Source organism: Amyelois transitella, chromosome 4 (genome assembly GCF_032362555.1).
Source record: "Amyelois transitella isolate CPQ chromosome 4, ilAmyTran1.1, whole genome shotgun sequence".
Lineage (NCBI taxonomy): Eukaryota > Metazoa > Arthropoda > Insecta > Lepidoptera > Pyralidae > Amyelois > Amyelois transitella.
The window spans coordinates 4655347-4679263 of NC_083507.1; the positions used below are offsets into that span (position 1 = coordinate 4655347).

At 35.1% G+C, this 23917-nt stretch overlaps 1 protein-coding gene across 1 annotated transcript; it reads right to left on the reverse strand.

The window, feature by feature from the left end:
• On the reverse strand, window positions 1-23409 carry LOC106129419 (uncharacterized). The gene is made up of 7 exons (XM_013327975.2): window positions 22689-23409; window positions 6718-6833; window positions 5297-5431; window positions 4847-5000; window positions 3702-3919; window positions 2795-2908; window positions 1-2357 (listed from the first exon to the last, which is right to left on the reverse strand). The coding sequence occupies exons 1-7, from the start codon at window positions 22756-22758 to the stop codon at window positions 2127-2129; spliced, it is 1038 nt and encodes a 345-aa protein (XP_013183429.2). The 5' UTR covers window positions 22759-23409; the 3' UTR covers window positions 1-2126.
• Window positions 23410-23917: the final 508 nt, after the last annotated feature.

Sequence of the window (23917 nt, forward strand, 5' to 3'; positions counted from 1 at the left end):
TTTTTAGATTTAAATATATGTATTTATTTAAATAATACAGGAACGATAGAAATTATAACTTGGCTTCAACAAAACAAACATGTCAAAATTATTTTTTAATTTCAGTTCAATTATATATATTGTACCTATGCGATCTTCTCAGATATAGGTACTACATTGGTTGTTTTCATTTGAATGGCCAATTAAAACATTATCTGGTTATAAAAATGTTACTCATTCTTGTTTATATAATTTGTCACGTTTCCTGTAATTCTAATTAAGTCAATATCATACTGGAAAATTTAAGTACCTACTCTTAAAAACACTGTTGTTTAACCTTATTAATTAAAACTAATCAAGCAATAATTTCGATGTTCGAACACAAAATAATCGTATACTAAGTACGGGTACTAAATTGAGCTATCGACGCCATCACACGAATTACTTAATACTTAAAATAAGTAGTCGTGAAAAGGACAGAACAATATATAGTTTCTACATAATTATAGAATGTATTTCAAAAGCTGAAGAAAATGCAATAACAAGAATACAAGATGAATATATAAGAACGAGAGTAATCTATGCTTTTAAAGAATAAGGAGATCATAGAAAAGAGCCTTTTCATTCACGTAAGAACTTCATAAGAGTAATTTCATCAAAAACTGTATTTGCTATGTAAAAAAAAATTGCACTACGATATAATTTAAGTACGAAAACTGTTCTTTAAACGCATAGATTAAACAAATAAAAATACCTCACGCCGCTAATTGCATTCACTTAAATGTTCTACCACAAATACATTAATAAAAATACGAAAACAAAAATGCAAAATACGAAGTTAAAAACATAAATAAGGATTTATAATGATCTAATTAGAAGAGCTTAGAGTTACTTAAGTATTTTATAAACTATGAACACCGGGGGATGTTAATGACAAAAGAAAATGCACAAACACACAGAAATATAAAAAAAATGTTATTATAAATGCTTGTAAACTCAAACTAAAAGACAAAGGGCATATATGTATAAGTATAAATGAAGAAGAAAAGAGTATAATTCGAATAAATGATAAATTTTTCTAACATTAAAACGCGGAATGATAACGTCAATTAAGTCTTTTTAATACTTACATAACACTGACTTCATCAGGCAAGAATATTTTTTGTAAGGCCTAAAAGTTATCTTTTGTTATAAAATATAAAATTTAAGAAATACGAGTAAAATATGTGGTTATTCTGTAATAAATGTATTTTTAGTGTTAACGTTTGGTGTTTGCAAAGCTCAGAAATATGTGTCTATTTAAATTCATATATTGTGATGTATTCGTTTCCAACAGATAAGTATTTGCTAATACTATCGATTGATAAAAAATATTAAGTACCAAGATTTACAATAAGTAGGTACACATACATTAAGTACAACATTTAAAAAATCCTGCTTATAATGATTTACAATCTCAAATGTCGCGGTACAATCAAAATCATTCTAGAAATCAATACTGAACTTTTAAAATCGAACCTTCACAAAAAGGGGTGAAGTTTGACCACGTCTATCTCATTCAATATGTATAAGAATTTTCTAAAACCAACCACTTATAGCGATCAGTCGCCTTTTGTCATTAGCCATATTTGTTAAAAATAAAACAAATACTAGGTAGTTAAATATAAAATTTTATCGCAAAAGCTTTGTGCATCGAAATAAAAAATACCGAAAGCAAAATTAAATTCAGAAAGCTGCTTCATATCCTTAAACTAGGTATCATGCGGTGATTGCTACAATTTCCTATCCGTCCGAAGTGCAAGTCGAATTTCTACACAATCAGTGACTACTTCGGCGGTGGTCGCTTTCGTGCAGAGTGCAGACAATAAAAAAAAGCAAATAGAAAAATACTAACTACCTATAACTGCTTTATTTCCATGTCGCATGCTGGGAATTTATCTACAGATTTGCCTTTAATTTTATCCAAAATAGAAATTCATTTGTTTTTGAATCGATAACGGTAAACTCTACGGTGCTACTTTTCTATGAGAAAATTGCTGGTGCAATTACCACACGGATCATATCCCTGTTTTCAGTAGCAATCAAGGTGCCGTGTTTCGTCGTGACAGCGGCATTTTGACGGGTTCGAGTTTCTCTTTCCGTCCTAGTCACGCGTAGGTTTCCCTGAAGCGCTTCTGTATGTGGTGGGCGGCGTTGAGCAGGCGGTGGTGCAGGGTGAGGTGCACGTGCGGGGTGAAGGTGGGAGGCGCGGGGAGGGGGGCGGCACGCGGCGGCAGCACTGGCAGCTTCGCGTCTTTGTCCGGGTGGCAGAAGAACACCACGCAGTGACGGCCGCGGGCTCGCGCGTAAGTACCTGATGGCACTACCACGCGGTGCATCTGAAATTGATTGAGATCATATTAGGAATTGGCGAATTTCATATTGGGTGTGACAAGAAGTGCGTGTGCTTCTCAAAATGTATCATTACATTTTTGCCCATTAACATTGTCGCAGATGAAACCTAATTTTTTTCGGAAGTAATTCTACTAGTAGAAGAAGCGTGTTGGGTTTAGAAGCAAACAAGATATCCATGGACTTTTTGACGCGGCGTAGCAGCGTCTTAGCTAAAATATAGAACGTAGGGTCACCTCATTTCGCAAAGTCAGTTAATACGACGGAGTCGATCACTTATCGCACTTTATATTAAGGCATTGGATTCAATGTACCGATTTCAATGCGTCAAGTAGGTACAATATCATGAAGGCAGATGATTTTTAGACCTCGTCAAGGCAGCTCACATGAAAGTCATAAGCACGACGAAGAAGTCAGTACTTACAAGTGCCGGCAGCATGTTAGTCGTCCAAGCAGCTAGTAGCTGGCCGGTCTGCACGAGGATAGCGCCCGGCAAGTGGCCCACTGCCTGCCACTTCTCACTACCATTTAACTTGACCTGGAAAATTAAAATATTTCTTGCTAAGCCGGATGCCGAATGGAAGAGTTAGCAAGGGTATAAAGTTGGGAATGACTTCGCTTTAGCCGGGCACACATAGAACCAAAAAAATAGGCATTGGCGTTTGCCCAACCCGTCTATACAGGCCCAGTGTGCCTTTGGGCCAGTGTTAAGGCCATTTAAATTAATAGCGCTGATTAATAGGAATTAGAATTGTGCCGTGTGGTTCCCGGCACCAATACAAAAAAGAATAGGACCACTCCATCTCTTCCCATGGATGTCGTAAAAGGCGACTAAGGGATAGGCTTACAAACTTGGGATTCTTTTTTAGGCGATGGGCTAGCAACCTGTCACTATTTGAATCTCAATTCTATCATTAAGCCAAATAGCTGAACGTGGCCATTCAGTCCTTTCAAGACTGTTGGTTCTGTCTACCCCGCAAGGGATATAGACGTGAACATATGTATGTATGTGTGTATGTAAAATAAATATGACAAATAATATTGTAGTCTTTCAGCCCTCTTCCCACTTTAAATACAAGTGCTCTACACTTGGACTTTATTCACCTACTAAATAAATTTTGACTCACCACCGGGTCCTTTAGTACGAAAGCCATATTAGTATTATATAGGGTTCGAAAGGAGAAGATTATAAAAAACGCAGCTTACCTTCGGAGTTCTAAATATGAAGTGTAAATCCCTGCATGCATCCACCATATTGTCTCCTTGGTCAGTTTCAAAGTACTTTCTTGTCTTCAAAGAATCCCTCTTTGCTTCAAGGTTAAGGTACTCACCTCCAGTCCTCCTTCAGAGTCCTGCGCCAGAAGCGTGAAGGTGTCGGAATCGGCGTGAGCTCCACAGCGCGTGTAGTGCACTATGTCGCTCTGGCAGCAGGGACCCTCGTCTTCAGGAGGCACTGGAGGATAGTACAGGATCCGCATGGCGGAGGGGTTACGCCCGTCGCCCTCGAGCATCCCAGAATGGCAAGCGAGCATGACTGACGGCGGAAGACCTGAAATTAAAATAATTCGTTTGGGTATAGAAGATATACCATCGAGCGTCGACGATTTTTGATTGTTTGTTTCCTTACAGTAAAAAATGTGCTTAGTAATTTGTTTTTTAAGACTAAGATTAAGATTTATTTTTGGACCATTAATTAAGATCGAAAGGGGAAATAAGTCTCGTTAAAAAACAGAAGTACACTAACATACATTTATTTTCTTGCAAGTTCAATTGTTTAGAAAATTGTAGACTGAGAGGTAAGCTTTCAGTAGAACGTTCTCAATGTGATCGTGAATCTAACGTAACTCCATTAAACGGAAATAGAAAAACTTATATTTAAAATTTATATTACGATCGTATCATACTAGAAATGACGTAACATGCCTAGTAACTGCAAATTATGTCACGATTAAATAATAATTGCATGCACGACCTACCGGTGCAAAGTGTCGCAGTGATGCAACTTGTTATACTATATGATCACGCCTTAATTACTTAATTGGTATGTGTAATTAAAGCTTATATGTTCATTCAACAGTTACGCAGGTGTTTACTTTATTATTCAATGGAAAATATTTTGTTTATTCAGTAGTTTCAAATTTTTCCTAACAGTTTGGATATCATGCATGTTTAGATTTATAGCATATTAAAGAGTGGCCATGGCTTTTTTAATTAACGTTCTTAGGTACTTTGTAGAGTCCTTGTAAGATTTTGGTAGGTACCAAGATCTTCGAATTTTATAAAATATAGATATCTTAAGAGATTACCGTTTCCTTATATACATACTACAAAATTTCACTCCTCTTTTCCGGTTTTTTAAAATTGCGGGCGGCGGAAAATGACTTATCTCTTGCTCGTGACCTCGTATACATTAAATATCGACGTAAAAGCAAAATATAGCAAAAGCAAGGAAACAAATAATAACATTGAAACCAACCTAAGGCATAGGCAAGGGCTTGAAGCAGCACCCTCGACAAATTGGTAAGGTCGTGAGCCAGCGGGAACGCGTGTTGAGGGAACTCTGGAACCTCCTCCTGTGCCGGCATGGCTGCGGGAGACAGCGTGGTGATGTTGTAGCAATGACGTAACTCCTGAAAAATATAAAAAAAATGGATAAAATTACAATTACAACTATCGTGAAAGTTTCCTTATGGGTCACATTGATGTTATTTTAACTTGATATCGATATTGACGGATATCGAATTTGTGCTGTTGTTGTTATTTTTTGTTCATATTTAGAGTAGATGGTGAGAGTGGTATTTTTTGTTTCCCGCGATTTCACCTTACGCATGTGAAAAAAAGAGTCTCATTCATTATCACTCAGACATCATTAGACACTTTCATGGGAGTCTATCGCACAATAAGAACAGAAGGAAACAATACTAACCTTCATAGTGGTATCAAACTGCTCCATACCAGGGCGTAAATAACCATGATTACTGTCTGGGTTTTTGAGGTACTGCGCTTGACAACCCTCTGGCAAAGCGCAGAAGTTGTCCAAGTCGGCATACACTGCCTTCAACTGAAATATAAATCCATCATCAATTGTAATCTTTAAGTTATCTAATAAATGCGTTCCCAAATAAATTCATACTAATATGATTCAATAATAATAATTCAACATTAATATTTGATAATTCATAATATTAGATTTCTTTCGATGAATTTGGCACCAACACACACTAGACCAACATTATATATACTTAAAGCTTTTCTTATTGGAAATATACATTACTATTTACTTGATAAGCACTGGGCAAAAATCTTTGGTGAAAAATGCCAAAATTTAAGACAAGCAATTTAGCTTTTGTAGGTTAGGTTAGGTAAGCTAAATTGCTTGTCTTAAATTTTGTAACAGCTACTTTTAGTAACATAAGTACCTATTCATTCTTATATATTACTATACTTCTTCATTCTTATATCTACACTTCTACACTAATATTATAAAGAGGAAAACTTTGTTTGTTTGGTTGTAATGAATAGGCTCAAAAACTACTGGACCGATTTTAAAAATTCTTTCACCATTCGAAAGCTACATTATCCACGAGTAACATAGACTATATTTTATTTTGGAAAAAATAGGGTAATATATTTGGATTTTTCGGACACAAACTGAAAAAATCAACCAAAAAGTTACTTATTTTGCGTACGCTGCCTAAACTACAAAAGATAGAACCATAAAATGTTTTAATTAATTGTAGATCTTATAAATATCTACAAAAAAGTCCGCGACACACTATACCTATCTATGTCGAGTGAGGCACAACAACCACATTTTTATTTAAAAATCTTGAATTTTTTTTGGTCTACATTTAAACGTTTTTTTTTACTCATGCTATTAATCCTTATCAAAATAAATAATTTCAATAACAACAGTTTATGTAGATAATATTTGGTCTTTGAATGATTAAAATTGGACGTTTGGTTTTGAAGTTGTGGTGAAATTAAAATATTACGATTTCTGTTGCACGGCCCGTTGCGAAGTGAGCAAGACTTAGCCGCTTTGCGGGCGGTCCTTTAGTTAGTTCTAATAGAGATATGTATATTTAGTATCGGCTGTGCATCCGTGCGAAGCCGGGGCGGGTCGCTAGTACTTTATATACGTTGAGATTTAGGTATCTACTATCGCATTTATCTTGCCTGTCACGGCTGTCACAAACAATCATCATTTGATTTTATTTGTTTTATTTGACGTCATCTTTGCATATGCATAAGTACACGATTGGGCTAGCGACCTGTCACTATTTCTGCCTCACACTTCCTATACCGGTATGTGTATGTAAAGGCAGCAATTTAAGGTTATATTACCTTCCCATCAGCGATGCCGTGGTTAACTAGCATGGCGAGGCCCTTCGTGCTCAGAGCCGCGAACAACTGCTGTCCGATGCGCCGCACCACTGATTTCATGGGACACACATCTGTACCTGCAAAACAGAGAGAGGGTGTTAAAAGGGAAATATAACACAAACTATACATACTTACAAAAATAATCTTTCAGTGCGTATGCCAAATGAAAGCCACGGGCATACTCAGTCTACTGGCAGCTTTAAGCTTTAGCTGGCAGATTAACAAATATTTTTTATTTGAGGCAATTTAATTAAGAACTTGTATAGATGGATGTTCGGAAATACGAAGATTTTAGCTTAATTTATAGCTCGTGTGTGATAAGTTGAGCAAGAGCTTTTGAAATATAATCAAACATCCGGTAAGGTTGTGTATCATCATAGCATACTAAATATTTAACTGTCAGCGATAGTGGTATTTATTTTAATAAATATATGAAATAAAAAATATTTGAACGCTCCGTACGTAGCGTTCAAATATTTTTTGAACAAACTCAGCCGTAGCTTGGGAGACTATTTCATAAATATTTCACCAGTAGATATTGTATTGTCTGAATCTGAAATACCGTATGCTAAATGCTCGTTTACCTCGCCTTGTACCCATATGCATACAACATGAATTAAATATGTTCAGACTGTTAAGGACCCTGACCTGATTTCAATAAAATTTTCTCTCGAGTATTGTCACAATTATTCATGTATCTATAGTACACTGGTCTAAGGATTTGATGATAAAGAATGAATGCGGTCGCTTAAATTACCTTGTACTTTATCTAGAAGGCTGTTTTGAGTAATGTTATGACAGATATAGGTCAGTTGTACATTTTGACATTCTTAACTCAGCTTGTGGACATCAAGATCCGTGCCGAAGTTATATGAGATAAATGATTCCAAAAGGTATGATATTGTGTTGCTAATCGATTTTGACCTTTATTTCTACCTATTTCATATATTATTCATGGGTAGCTAACCCAGTTCTGTTGATTGTACCTACTATTGACAATGAAAATATTGAGAGTGGTAAAGTACAGTAAGGCTACCGTTAGTTTCGCAAAAGGTCGCATAGTGATCTTTCTTTAAATATTCTCTCTTTTTCGTTTTTCTTTAAACCCAGTTATATTGTGAATGATAAATAGTATTATTTTTAGTACTTTTTGTATTAAATTTACTTTTTACAAATTAAACTAAGAAGAAGTATAAAAGTGGTGACTTGTTGTATTGTATCATAAATATCATAGACGTGGCGTACAAGAATAGCTCATTTATCATCAGTGACGTCACAGCCCTTATCACACTGAATAAATTGGATTTGCGACCGTTACCGAATAATCGCATGCAAAATCAGTTGTGACGTGACGTGGAGATTTGTATAATAATCTACAAACCTAGAAATCAAGACTTTTTAAAACGTAGATATAAAATCTGAAAGTTTGTTTCAAAAGGGACTTTAGTACCAGTAGTAGACGGGCTATGATTTAAAACGATTTATGGACGATTTAAAATGTTTGTATGCTTTTGTTATTAATTAAAATTGTTGCATATACGAGTAACATCACTATTCTCTTATTATCAGAGAAGAATTTAATAAACAAGCATCGTCGTTATTATTCAGCAATGACACTGGCTGTGACAGAAACGATTTTCCGCTTCCAGTAAGTAGATGATTTAGTCTGAGCGGTGAAGCCACGTCAACTTTTGATGACGTACAGCCTACATAGGTAACAAAAACACGGAAGACTAGCATGATCTTGGTTTGGTTCTCGCCTATTAACCCAGTAACCGCATTTGGTGCGTTTTCGGTACGAATATCGAAGAACCTTTAAAAATAAATCTTTTTTTTTTTATATACACAGTCGTTCTAAATAATAGGCCATAGGTGTGCTTTTCTCCAGAGGTATTAAGGTGCAAACTAATGCGAGGAGTATGATAATGAACATAGGTTTACTATACTATAATATCTACATATGTCACCATGAAACTAGGTTGGCTATAAGCGCTATTGGATACTACCGGAACATGTGTACCATCCGCTAATAGTTAGTGGGGGCAAGAACGGTTGTTTAATTTTGGTATTAGGTCAAAAATGTAGGTGACTAACTGACTGCTTGACGGGAGTGATTCGGGAAATGTTAAATAAAGTATTATCATTACTTGCTCATACATTTTGATAAAAACTTCATGACCCGTGTTCGGCTTCCCCGTGGAAAAAGAAAATACCTAACAGTTACTTAGAAATTTAGCTTTCGTAAGACGTTTTCATTTATTTCTATAGATTGAATGTCAAGCCAATTACAACGAGCAAATCTTTTGTCGTTTTTATATTAGCATAGAATAATATATCCTTACACTTGTTAACTTCTTTCTTTATAAACAATCGAGTACGATCAATTAATTTTATTCTAATTATAATATAATAGTAGCTTGCAGGCCCACACACGTTTTCGTCACTTCTCGCGTTACCAGTCTTGTTCGTGTGATATCTCAAGAATATCAAGTTCCGAGTAATTCTACACTGGTTTTCCTACAAAATATATCATTACAGTATCCTTGTCATGTGCATGTAAAGGTGCTAAGAGATGAAAACAAACATGCAGTGTAATTTCCGTAATTATTATATTTTTTAAACATAAAATAAACAAAAAAATAAAACTAAATCGTACTTATCGATCGCTGATGCCGAACTTATACCTAAAAGATACATTAATATTTATTTTTTTATTGAGATACCTTGAACTATGTAAACGTAAATACACTAATAGTAGTTACGCAGATCAGGTTAAACTTGTGCTCGATCTAAAACTACAGTCAACCCTATTATTTAAAATTAGTTTATCCGTAATACTTAACGATTAGGTTTATTATAAGAGTATAAAGATACAACTTTTTATTATATCCAAACTTTTCCAGTAATTTACACAGTTCCTTGATGAGGTCATACCTACGTGCGTTGTGATATCATATCATTAACACAAAGAAACTCCAACGGTCATAATTATAATACTTAGTAAATACATACCCTACAGCCTAGAATTATACGGAATAGGAATAATTTTTATATCTCTTTGTGTTTCTTGCCGTAACAATATACCTACCAATTTTGATGCAACTATTGCACCATTAGCAATAGAGCCAGTAAAAACATGAATAAATAAATTGCTGATAGGTCTCGTGTGTTGTAACAATGTTATTGTCTTACAACAAACACGACACGTGACAATGAAGTTTGTTACATAACTTGATTTTGTAAGGGTCAAGATTTCTGAAACGTCAGTTTATACTTTCTCAGCTGGTTTTGTTTTAAAACCTTTACTTTGCACTAAGTTCAGCCATTCAGCTAACCTTGGCTTTCGAGTCTTGTTACCATTAGCTCTGCCTGTAAGGGATTATTAATACGCTTTAAATGTTGTTACTACGATAGTTGTAGTCTAGGGTTACTACAATTTCTTTTTCAAATCAGACCAGAGGTCATTTACATGCTGCCTATAGACTTCGTGGTTAATGGTTATACAAAACACAAAGTCCATAAATGAAAGAAATGTGTAAATTTTGCACTCGAAGTTGGAAAAAGCTTTAGCTTTTAGGTCCGTCATTGATATTTATTTTTACATAAAATATAAATAAATGTAAATTATGTCAGAAAAGGAGAGATAGGGACAGAAACGTTTAACGCTTGTATGCTATCAAAAACAATTGCACAAAGGTTCGTGTTGTGCGCTCGCGCGTGGTTGACGAACAATAGGCGTTATCATCTACGCTTGCTTGATTTGTTTTGCTAGCTATTGTACTTTGTAATATAAGCCTCCCCTCCCTGTTATCAATACGCAGTAAACAATCCAATCTAAGGATTAACGACCTATCAGACTTCAGAAATAGAGAACGGTGCCTATATTAGAATTGTGCAAACTAAATTTAAGAAATATTTATTTGTATTGACTCCGTTTTATAATATATCGTTTTTATTTGCTAACCGTATTAAACACAATAGGAGCGAAAAGGGGCGCGTTGATGTCTTTTATTGCCAAATATTTAAATCCCATAATGAAACACTTTAGTATTTCATACAAACTTAATGAATTGGTTACTAATATTTTGAACCGATATCGAAACTAAAAAATGATTTTTCTCCTCGTCTGGAATTGATAGGAAATATCAGCTTAAAAGTGTACAAATAATATGATTTAAGTTTCACTCTATTTGTCGGAAGGAAATAGACACTTATGTAACTTCGTAGTCAGTGAAAGTTTCTAGACCAGGCTCCAACAACTGATAACAAACAGTCTTACTATATCAAGTTATACCTTAAACAGAGATACTTATTATTTTTCGTCTTTCCCTGTCTATTTATTATCAGTTGTTGACATGACTACGACTATATTCTAAAGAGTGTAACGAAACGACTAAAGAAGTCTTTGACTCATTATCCTGGTTTATTTTCCTGAGAAGACCGCAAATTTATAGAGAGGAAATCATCGGTACGACGAAAGGATTACGAAGACGAGGAAAATCGATTCTATTAGGCTACCTACAAGGAAAACTAATATTTATTATTAAGAAGCTTCTAATGGAATGTGTTATTACTGTCCTTGGTTTCAAAATATCAAAAATGAAATTTAGCTTAGAAATTAACGAGACTTGATACATACACATATCATTTGCTAACGACAGGCTATTCACATAACTAGAGATCGGATAATCGGATGCATATTTACCTAAACTAATATTTTGGCTAAGAAAGTATGGAGGCGGCTTCTTGCTTTCGAGATTCGAATTATTTTGAATCCCGGAAATTTTATTAAACAAGAAATTGAAACTTATCGTATATTAGGTATGATAAACACCTTTATAAACATAAGTGACGGATGATCATATTTATTAAAAAATTACCTGCCTACCGGGATTCCAGAATTATACCGCGTGATTTTTTAGTCAGTACAAAAACTTTCTGAACATAATTAGAACATTAAGTGTATCAATGCCGAATCCCAGAATTTTTGAGGTTCAGAAGTACGTTCCATACTAACCCAATCCCCCATCTTTAGGTAAATATGCATCCGAATATCTGATCTCCGCACATAACCGACATAAAATATTTAGTGAAGCACTCACACTCATCGCACTTTGAGTGTGAGTAGGTATACTCAAAAAGAAGTGTGATGAGTTGATGACTCATTAACACTACATTGCTCATATTGAAGTTAATAATCATTGTTGTCGACACTTAAATTATATTTCGTAATATGGAAGTTATATTATCGATATTTATTGACTCTTCATAATTGGAATACTGCATATGATAGCATAGGAATCTGACATTTGATTTGGTATTTCCATTGACTCTGTTAAAGGGAAGATCTGCCTTGATATCTGAAAGCATGGAAAACGGGCAAAGAAATTATAGGACTGCACTGATGCGAATCACAATTTAATATCGAATAAATTGCATTCATGAAGTTGGTGTCCGTATAGTGTGTAAATAACACTGACATTCTTGTACTAAATTATCATTAGCTAACACGTAAATTGTGCTAATTTCAGCCATGATCATGGAAATAGAAAATTACGTAGAACTGCGCTTGATAATATCTTTGGCAATTTAGATAGGTACCTACTAATTTTAAATTTACCACTATGAATTTCACTTTTCATAAACTACACTTCCGAGGATAATTATCTATGAGTTGAATAAGTGCTTAAACGGAACTCTAAGACAGAATTATTGAAACAACTTTGAAGTAACATTATAACAACTGTAACGTTATAAAAAGGTATAAATACATAAAGATCGCAAACAAATCTCACTATAACGAGAATAATTATGTGGAATTATTTAAATGGTTTGGCCTTTCTCATCCTCGTTACGTTACTACTGAAGTAATTGACAATTTACTGTGTAGGTATGTTTACGATGCGAGCTGTGCTAGATTAGTGTTTATAACTCTTGTAAACTACACTTCCGAGGATAATTATTCGGTGATGTTGTAACTTCCTTGTTGGTTTGCAATAAAAGTACCTACGGAAAAAAATAGTTTTCACATTTTAAATTTTGCTATGGTAATGCAACAAAATGAAAACCCAACAAAACAAAATCATAGTGCGATTTCTTTTTGGATTGCTTGGAAGATGCAACCGAGAACATGTAAAGATTGAAAATGTTTACAGATTCAGCTAGACACAAAGTACCTAAGTTCGAAACCTGCGTTAAGGAATTCTAAATCAAAGATAAAAGAAAGTGCTATAATTGAGAATATATTATTATAAAGTCTTCCAATTAAATGGCTGTGATAGATAGATAAAATGTTTATTCGACAGTGCTACAAACAAACAAATATCACAATAACAAATCCTTAAAACTAACACCGGTGTGCTGTAGCAAGTCAAAATGGTCATACCTCACTATCTTTTTGCACTGAAAGAGTACAAAGACGCTGATTTTCAGCTTCAGCATAAAAAAAATGATGAAGTGACATTTTGGATAACGAACTTAAAAAAGGGTTGATGTCTATTGCTGCCTTTTTAACATTTCCACTCTTTGAATTCGTTAATATACTCAAGAATGAAAGTATTATTACAAAAGCTGGTAGGGAAGAAAAGGATGTACTCATACAATATATTCACGGCACAACGTTAACATTTTACACGTGGCAAGTATCACTTCCCAACGTGATTTCTTATCGGCGTACAATGACGAAAAGTACGATTGTTTTCGGTCATAAGCGGTTACAGTCTTTTTATTTAACTCATGTGCGATTATATCTGCTTCTGTTTAGCTATTGCTACTTACGCTGCGATGAATACGACTGAGACTGAGACTACTCTGAGAGTGAAGTAGGTTAGGTACTTAACTATTGTCCTATATAGACATTAGGTAGGGCGATTCATTTGAATCTGTGTAAGTAAATTGGCTTGGAGAATTTTACTTCTTCCTATGCTGATGCTTATATGTGGCATGTCTGTTCCTTGGGAGCTTGTCGGTTGGAAAGCACTAATAAAAAAGCATAAAAGGAATGGAAAGGACGGCAAAAAAAACACGGAATTCATCTTTTTACTGGTACGTAGTAGTGGGCATAATCTAGTTCTATAATTTAAGAAATAATTTGGAGCACTCGTGGTATTGGTGCATTTTCCTTTTAATACGAATCATGGAAACTCGCGGAGCATATTCATACTTAACTGTTTCCTCTTTTGTACGAAAAGGAATAACAATCTTTAATTACCTTTTTATTAATCTAGGCAAATAAATTCACGCGTCAACGTGAGGATATTGACGTGTAGGCAAATACTCTTAACTAGTTATAAGTACCAGCTACTCAAACTGTATTATCATTTTATCACACGCATTTCATCATGATGGATACAAATATTTTATGAACTCAGTATTACAAATATCCGGGTTTATCTTTGATTAGTTTATGACAGATTACTATGAGACAAAGTCTATTTCTTTGACAAAATAAACACTTAACGTCATAATAACTTGAAATTTAAACACTAATTAGTTGTAGGTGCGCCAAATAGGTCGTTTATTTTAGTGAGTACTAAAATAAATAGCTATCGGAAAAGACATCCGCCTGATCCACACGAATGCAAAAGTGAATTTGTTTATTTAAGCATTCACGACTTTTCTATTAAAGTGATATTGATAAATTTGGATAAAGAAATAAAATCAAAAGGGAGATATTTTTAATAACCCCTCTATATTTATTTATTCCAGAAAAAATAATAGAGAAGAATGTAGTTTCTGACTACTTGTCCCGGAAAGCAGATTTTAAATACGAGTATGTCTGTAGGTACAACCGATAAAACGGATTCTTATAGTTTTGTCATGTCCGTCTGTTTGGCAGTATGTCACAGCCGTTCTAAACACACATATGCGTATTTACTAGATTGAGAGATGGAACTTTTGGAAGGTATGATTAATTGAATGAACCGCTAAAATTTCGTAGAGTATAGATTTGTAAATACAATATAACTGATTTAATAAAAATTTAAATTTATTTTATTAAAAGGAATTTAAAATATGATCTCTACTGGCGAAAAAATTCAAAGTAATACGGCTTATCAGTTGACAAGTTTGTATACTTTTACTATCGGTCAGTATAATCCGACAGGTTACACTTTGATTGATCAGTTCTTACTGATAAAACATTCAGAACAGATCATTTAAAAGGATTTTTCTTTATCTAAAATAATAGAGCAACTCAACAAAAGAAAATATTCAGAGACGCTATGGCAAACTTTCTTACAACGTTTCGCTTCCCAGTAACTTATTTGGGTTAAATTATGCCAAAGAAAAATGAAAGCGAACCTGTGTTATATCTATGGTTGTATTTTAATTACCTAAGTCATGCTGGTGGTACATAAGACCAAAGAAATTAAAATATTTTTTGCTCAGACAAGAGCGCCAAAGCGGTATACTTACATATAGGCCTACCTACTTACTCCCGAAAAACATACTGTTAAACTGAACCGACCTTATTAAAAAATAAATCACACTTCAAGAGATTTATTTATAAACAAATGAATTATGTAATATTCCTTCAGCAGCTAAGTTTCTTAGTGGCTACCCTGGGCTGGGCAAATATAGAATCATCATGGACGCTCTTCTCTGTGTTCATATGACTGTTCCTTCATTGTGCGCAACCTGTCAATTTTGGTCGTCTTTGGATTGAAGCTTAGTCAATCTTTGTGCAAGCCCCCTTGTTTCATTTACATATACCTACATACAAATGGGGCCGCTCTGCTCTTCACACTATTTGACACTTTCAATAACGGGTTCCTCTTTGTTTGCAAATAGACGACTATTATTAGGATCAATCGATGGCGACTTATATACATAGGTAGATCCAATATAAAATGTATGTAGATTTTTTTTAAACAGTTCGTGTCGTGCGCACCTTTGAATAGGTAAAAAAGCTTTATAATTGTGGCTGCATAATATTTAGTTGTAAAAGTTTGTAAAAAAATAACCAAGGTGAGACGACAAGGATAGAAAGTGAAATCTATTTGAGTGGCCGTTCACTGATTGCATTTGACTTGACGCTGTTCCATATTTATTTCTTTAACAATCACTTTTTCATACATTTTTTGTTCCTGCTCTTTTGTTAGTTGGTCTGCTAAATTTAGAACGACCAATTTTCTAAAAACGGTTTATAATAATGTACCTAACTCCTTTTTTATTGCACTTTATACAATACGTATAAATTGCGAAACTATAAATTAAAGGTGGAACACGTGTAATAAAGTTGACAAATTACCAACTGACGTACTTTTAGTGCATTCAGGCTAGGTGACAGAAATTCTTACTATAGCAGGTACCTAAATACTGAGAAATTGGGCCATCTTCTAATTTCATTTCGACAGTCAGCAGGGCATCGGGTGGTTTCTCCATTCACTTCACTCGGAAAGGGCGTTTAATTACTTTTCTTATATGATATAATGTCATTGTGAAATTTTTCTATAACGATAAATTCAAGAGATGTTTGTTGCGAATAATTGGTACCATGTCCATGTTAGAGGAAAGAATTACTTTTGCCTTCTTAACTTTCTTTCTAAACTGGGAAATTGTTTCAGTACACATCTTTTTTCTTTTGCGTCTATAAACTTCTCAAAGCCTAAGGATTGTTACTTGTTTCAATGAGTGAACTCACAATATCTACCTAATTACAGCAATTGTGGTAGATTTCCCAAGCTATTTGCTTTGTTATAACGGTATCTCTATCAGAAGGAATGTATGTTTGTTCACGAGGCCTTCATTGCATGACACGTGCCGTTTGATTAAACTTCAAATTGAACCAATACATGGCTATCGCTATTCGTTGTATCGTCATGCCCAACCTTTGTGTAAGCCATATACATTAAAATAATTATAAAGGTGTAACTGCAGTTGGATATTTGCTAATATAACACGTTTTCAAAGTAAGTGAAGAGTGAAGTTTGATTCTCTCTTTTAACAATCAGTCATTCGCGAGTACCTAGTGTTTAAATTTGTTCATAGTTTGTGGTAGTGTGTACCTAATTTTGATATTACTCTATCAAAGATATATTTCATATTTAACTTGTAACATCGCAAGTAACAATCAAGTGCTTATTTTACAAACACCTAGTTATTTGCAAATATCTTATCAAATTTGGTTACACAGATGGTAAAGTCGCGGTGGGCGAAACAATGGCTGCCTGCGTCATAAGATCGCGTACAGTCGCCCATGTGATAGATAAGCTTCTTTATACTTTTTAATATCTACGTACGTCAATAACTTCTGTTCATATTCTGTACTTAATATAACAATTTTTAAAACGTATGTCATTAGGTAAGTTTTGTAAATATGTACCTATTGAATTTTTTTTACAAATTAATCAGGTGCCTGCCATTCACGGCAGGGGCAAACTTTAGCTTTGTTTTCGTATGTCCTTCTTTGTGTCCTACTCCATAAGCTTCTATCTAAAGCATAGTTTTGTCATCCACTGAGAAAGGTGTCGATGTCATCCCGCCACCTTCTCCGTTGTTTTCCGCTAGGTCTACGTCTACGTCTTCTGGGGGCAATTACGTTGCAGTAGAGCCCAGCTCTGTTTTTTTTAAATTATAACCTTTGTACTAGAATTATTGTATTAAATGCTCCTGTATATAATTTTGGGTACATAAATAAATATTTGTATAAAAACAAACGGAAGTAACAAAATTAATAAGTTTCTTTATCTTTTATTCTGAATAATAAATTATTCACTAAGTACAAACAAGAAATCGCCTGTAGTTAATGATTTTTATGTGAAAGTGTATACTTAGGTACCTACCTACTACGTTATACAAAACAAAGCTCGATTGAAGCCACAGGTTTGAATTCGGCCTGACTATACACTATACAGTCAGTCTATAATACTATAACAATGGTAGCATTCCATTTCGAGGTGACAAAAGGCATTCAGCACTTGAATTCTTTTGGCATGTCCTATTTAGGAATAGTGTTTGAGGTTTCCATTACCCGCCAAGTCTGTCTTTGATGGTTCCCAATAACTTCATATGGATATCTTTACCTTAACGTTTGCAGTACCTATCATTATGTTCATAATTATATAAGCATTTGCTATACCTACATACTACATATCATCTTTTATGATTCTTAAAGACTTTATACCCAATCTGTGTAAATCAATTCAAGATATAAAAGTAGGTAGGTATGTCATATGTTCTTTTTTCTCGTGGAAGTAATATGAACTCAAAGGTAAATTGATAAAATTACTTTTATGTATTGTCTTTAAAAGTATAATTATGTTGCTTTCGGAGGATAGGCTGACAAATGGTTAACATAGAGAATGGTTAACATAGAGAAGCTTGATTGCATTGCATATGAAACAGTCACTTGGACCACACAATAGAGGCACAAGGATACGACTGATTCCAAGAAAATATCTGCACAGTTTGCAAAATAAAACTGCACTTTCCTCACAATGACTCATGAACAGACATTACCTAAATACTTAAAACATGAAGAATGAAAAACCAATGCATGCTCTGATTCAAGCCGAGAAAAATAATTACTTAGTTCTCCTTTAGTATTGCATGAATCTAACTGGGAGTTCAAAACGAAGGTAGTCAACGGTTAACGAGTTAGTGAACTTTCAGTTAGGGCAACGAACTTGTAGAAAGAAGTAAATTATTTAAAAAATGCTAATTGATTGCAATGAGAACTTTATCTTATCCCAAAAATAACTACTGATTAGACAACGCTTGACATTATGAAATTGTAGTGAGCAGTAGGCAGCGTACTTTCCATAGATAAGGTGGAACAAATATAAAATTTAATCGTCAAATACGTTATAATTTTACACATGAGCTCATCATCTGCTATACTTTTTATTCTAGTAGTCTTACCTGGGGAAGACCCTGGGTTTGATTTTGACCACAATCCAGAAGTGGATAAGTCAGTCAGTCGATCGTTATCCTGTGAGTAGGGGATCATCATCCTGTTTGGGCTACAATTTATTGATTGGCTTTAAAGAATCAACTCATTTGATTCTCCATTTAATTTAATTTGATACCTATAGATAATTACCATTTTTTTTTTCTAGACTGTTCCTAAGAACTGATTAACTTTGCAATCTAGTATTAAAACGTAGATTAGCAATAAAAATTATAAACAAGAGTTAGATACACGACATACAGTCGTGTCCCTTGACGCAACACGTGATTCTAAAAAAATGTGTGGTCGGCAGCTGCGCAATCGTTCTCATAACTTACGATTTTCCCGGAAAATTTTCCGAACTTGTTTGTCATTCTATACAACGATCATAATCACAGCCGATTGTTTTTTTACTTGGCATAACTTATATGTATGTATTTTAAAAAGGGTTTATTGCTTTTTTTTAATAAAGTCGAAACTGAAATCAGAGTTGATAAATACTGTATATCCGACTCGAGGGTATCTGTACCTACTAGGCACTCAAACAAGTTAAAGAGGATTAGCATTGTAGGCATTTATCGCTTTTTCGCAAGTTTTCCTTCACTGGTAGGTATAATAAAAAAACATTCGCTATCTTACCTTACCTTAAATAATCATAATATTCCGTCTAATGAAAATGATAGGTACGATAAGAAATTGTAAATTATAAGTAGTAAGTATAAGTAGTAGGTATTAAAACTTGTTAGCTGAAATTTAACTGAACTTGAACTGAACATGAACAATGTGGGCGATGTTTATTATAACAAAAATATTGAGGGGATTGTTTCGCTATCACAATGGGTTTCCTTGTATTAAGGGTTACCTAAAATAGAACTCGATTGTATCAAGAGGTCGATACAAACTATATTTGGCTACACCTTGTGTCATTGTTATCTCTAAATCATTTTCAATAATAGGCGTCACCTGTCGTCGGTGGCAGAGCGACTTACGTTCGGTCCCATTTAGTTTGCAAACTCTTTGTTTGTCATTCATTAGACTAACACCCCAAAGATAGAATAAAAGTAGAAAACTAGATCCAGTTGCCAAAATTGTGAAGCGCTTTTTGTGTGGGTTGACATTGTCATCCGTCACATTACACTCACTGATGTACTGACCCATTGACACAAATCCGAATTTCAACATAATGCATAGTCTGCCTGCGTCACAGTCAGACTAAGATACATACTTTACTTACTATGTAAGACAGTATTTTAATCCTTTGTTGATCAAAACGGCATTGGGTCGTGGGTTGGAGGTCAACTTGCACACGCAAGTTTCAAAATTCAGCTTTGAAATGAATTTGAGTTAAAATAATTTTCGAGACATGATTTTAATCCTTAAATGGCTTAAGTATAGTTTTAAGTATTATTAAGACGGTGAATGACTTCATCAATGATGTTCATAGTATAGTAGCGATGATGAATGAGTATATTTATAATGTAGGTCAGCGGTTCGGTATTATGATACGAGTCTCAGATGTAGCATTTTTTTTGCCGAAGCTAAATTTTATGTGAATTCATAATTTTATGCAGTGCATTGATAGGTAAGTACGTTACAGTTAAATGTTTAATAAGGTGCCGTTCGGTCAAATATCTTATCTAGTTCTGCTCCACCCTGACCTTCGAAGCCTAAAACAACTAAATAAACTATTTGTTTTATGCGAAGGTTAGATATTTAATAAGTAAAGTCCATGCATGCAAGTAGTTTCAGTTGTTGGACTAGACTGATTGCAAAATTTCTGTTAGTATATTCGGGGTCAACTCAACCCACACCATAGGTATTTCCTTCTTGTACACCAAAACAAATAATTATCTTTAAACTAGCTAAGCATTAAAAGTTTGTTAGGAGTAATTTTTGTTTTTCAGTTTTTATGATAAAGGCCAATCATAAAAACTAGCCTAATAATCTGAAAAAAAAAACTACATTCAAATCGGAGCAATATAGGTTTTCGCGTGATGCCATTAGGAATGAAATAACCAGACAGACAGGCAAAAATCACATTTTTGTTTTATGTTGGTCTAAATAGAGCCCCACCTATATCAATTTTTTGCTTATATATTTCAAGTACAGATAACGGACTGTTCGATACTATTTTAAAATAATTACTAAAAAAAATAAAAAAATTACAATTGTCGTTGTACTTAGCGAATCCGATTCATCTAAGTTGAAATCATAGGAAAGGAATTGTAAATAAAAGCGGATGATTGTTTACACAAACATAAAAGAAAAGAAAACCTCTACTAATAGAATGTGTGATGTGAGAACGCATCATGACGATGCCATGTTGGGATCGGGAGCGACATCACAAAGAGCCGATCGGCCGTTGCCCTCACGTTGCAAAGATTGTGGCTTTTTGTTGCATCGCCCCGAGGCAGCATTTCCGATTTGGTTTCTACAACACATGCACGTAATTATCGTGATTCAGTCAGTCAGCATCATGCGCTTCTGTCTAATTACTTATCTACATAACTACAAGTTCCTCTTTTTGTGTTTAGTCACAGATCTAGACGACAAATAGGTAAGTATAATTAAATCTATCATACAATTTTAGGTAAGTAGGTACATATAATTGCTAAAACATGCAAAACCACTGAAAAATTCGTATTCGTAAATTTTTTTCTATAGTGACATAGGCAAACACATTAAAAGCAGTACCTAAAGTACTACGAGTATGTTTCGTTCGGTTGGACACGATCCATCCATAAGCTTAATGAAGGAAAACTTACACGCAGGAAACCTTTGAAGTTAAAACAATCCAACGTTTAGTAGAAATACCCAGATAGTGAACAATGATTTTATTGATAAGTAATTGGGTGTAGGCTATGAATGCAAAAATGCTCCCTTACAAGTCATTGCTATTGAAGGAAACTTTCCTGAGAAGGAATAGGCTTATAAATTTGAGATTCTTGTAAGCGATGGGCTAGCAATCTATCACTATTTTAACCTCGATGCCACCATTGGGCCATACAGCTGAACCTGGCCTTTCAGTCTGTAAGTCTGTTAGTTTTGTCTTCCCCGCAAGTGATGACGTGATTATATGTATGTATTCCTGAAAAGACCCCAGATAAAACAAAGAATCATAAATAAACCTTCACATGGACAAGATGTATAAAAAAACATCCGAGCACTGAGCGTGAGCAGATATTATGGGTTCCGACCTGAACAGCTATTGCAATTCAATTAAAATCAGCGGGAAATAGGTTTACAAAATTAAATAGGAAATAATCCATTCTACATATAAAATTAACTGCCCTATGTTCTGTTACAGCCGTTAGCGATAAAACGATTTCAGACAGGACAACGGTGAATAATTTTGTGACTCACTGGTGTTCTACTTACTCCAATGTTATCGTAAGTACTTACATGTCTATATACCTAGTAGTTACTATATATACCAATAAATGCGCTGACTTTACAACAAACGCACAGTTTAAATTGCTGAGCTAGTATTAAGATTTGTTTTGATACGAAAGACATATACCTACATAAAAAAAGATTATTCCCTACTAGGTATCTATTACTGTAGGGAATACGTTCGTTAAAGGGTTAGGTGGATGAACTGTGATGATCGGTTAGTAATGGGTGCGAGGTCTTTGAACCCACTCCGAGAGCCGAGAGCGGCGGAATGGAAGCCGAGACAGTGTTTAATGACAACAAATAAAGCATAGCAGCTGTCGGGCTGTCTGTCGCACACGCAAGCCTGCAAGGACAGGGGCCGGATCGGCCATAATAGGGATGCGCTCAGGTAGACGGCCCTAATATTAGTATACGCTGTTACCATAGAAATCCGAATAATATAATATTCCGATTTCGAATGGGTGTTATTGTCTCTCAACAATTTTTAAAATCTCATAGTGTTGGATAGCCGCCATTGTAAAAACCTGTGCGGTCGGTTATTGTTCTTTGAACGAATCAGGACAATGATTATTCGTCCGGCTCAGGGTCAATCTTCGATCACGCATATCATATGATGATACCAAGGTGATGTGCTACTGATGCTCACCTATATGAGCAAGGTCGATGATTGGAATCTCGCAGCGCGAGAGCAGTGTTTCTTCTTGTTGAGACGCCATGGTTGCTGTTGTTGCCTCTCTGAAGCTCACTCGTGCACTCAGCTGACACACGACTTCTTATCACTCGACTACCACAGTAATTAACAATTAGCGATCGCGGCACCGAAAGATAAGTATAGGATAGAGAAACGACAGATTAGCACTTAATACCGTACGGTATACCCAAACGTTAAAGTTTATTGAAGTTGTGAATGGTCTTTTGATTACCCCTGGTATAGAAGCGTTCAGAACTCATTTGCATAACCTTGTAGTTCCTGCTCGAGCCGTTCAGCGATCTGACGTAGCAGCAATAAGCTATACTGACTTGACACATTAAAAATTGGTTTCCGTTGCTTTTCACAGTTAAGTATGTGGAAACGTTGATCCGCGTGTGCGCCCCGACGGCGTGGAGCGCCCCCCGTCCCTCGGCGAGTTTCGAATGTCTCTCACGAATAAACTGGCTCACCGTGCGCGATGAGCGTTACCCTGGCCGATAGCGGCTCTCACTTGTATATCATCGCGCAGACTTTCGCAACCGAGTGGCGTGTCAGAACAACCTGCCTTGAGCACGTTGTCGTGGAGAAAGCGTGTCGTGAACGAGTATGCGACGCGGATCGTCCGACGGCCGGAGAGACACTGACGGTAACTGGCGCTCCGCCGCTGGGGTACTAGTACAATCAAAGCTGATTCACGCGGCGCCCGACCGCTGCTCACTTCACGCCGCTCGAGCCCCTGTTGTGATGGTGGATCATAACCTTCGCACGCCATTCACTCGTACACATGCTATCACTTCTGATTTCTATAAGACTACCTACACAAAGTATGATCACAAAGCCGGATTAATAACGAATGCAAATGAAATAGACTTATTCTTATTAACACCTTAGAATATTTGCCATCTTTGTGTATAGAATTAATTAAATTGAAGAACATCTTAATTATCAAAATTTCAGTAAGATTTATTTTCCTTACCACTAGCGCCATCTATGCATAGCCGGTAGTAAGTAGTAAAATCATAGAACAGGTGCTGGGGAGTGATCTTAATGTGCCCTTCAAAGCCTTCCCAGTACTAAGATATTAAGAGAGGATTTCTTATGGGTTCTTCTTAGTATACCTATCGAGTTATCTAAAAGTGAACCTAATGATTCAAGATAATAACTAACTCTTTATGACAGAAAGA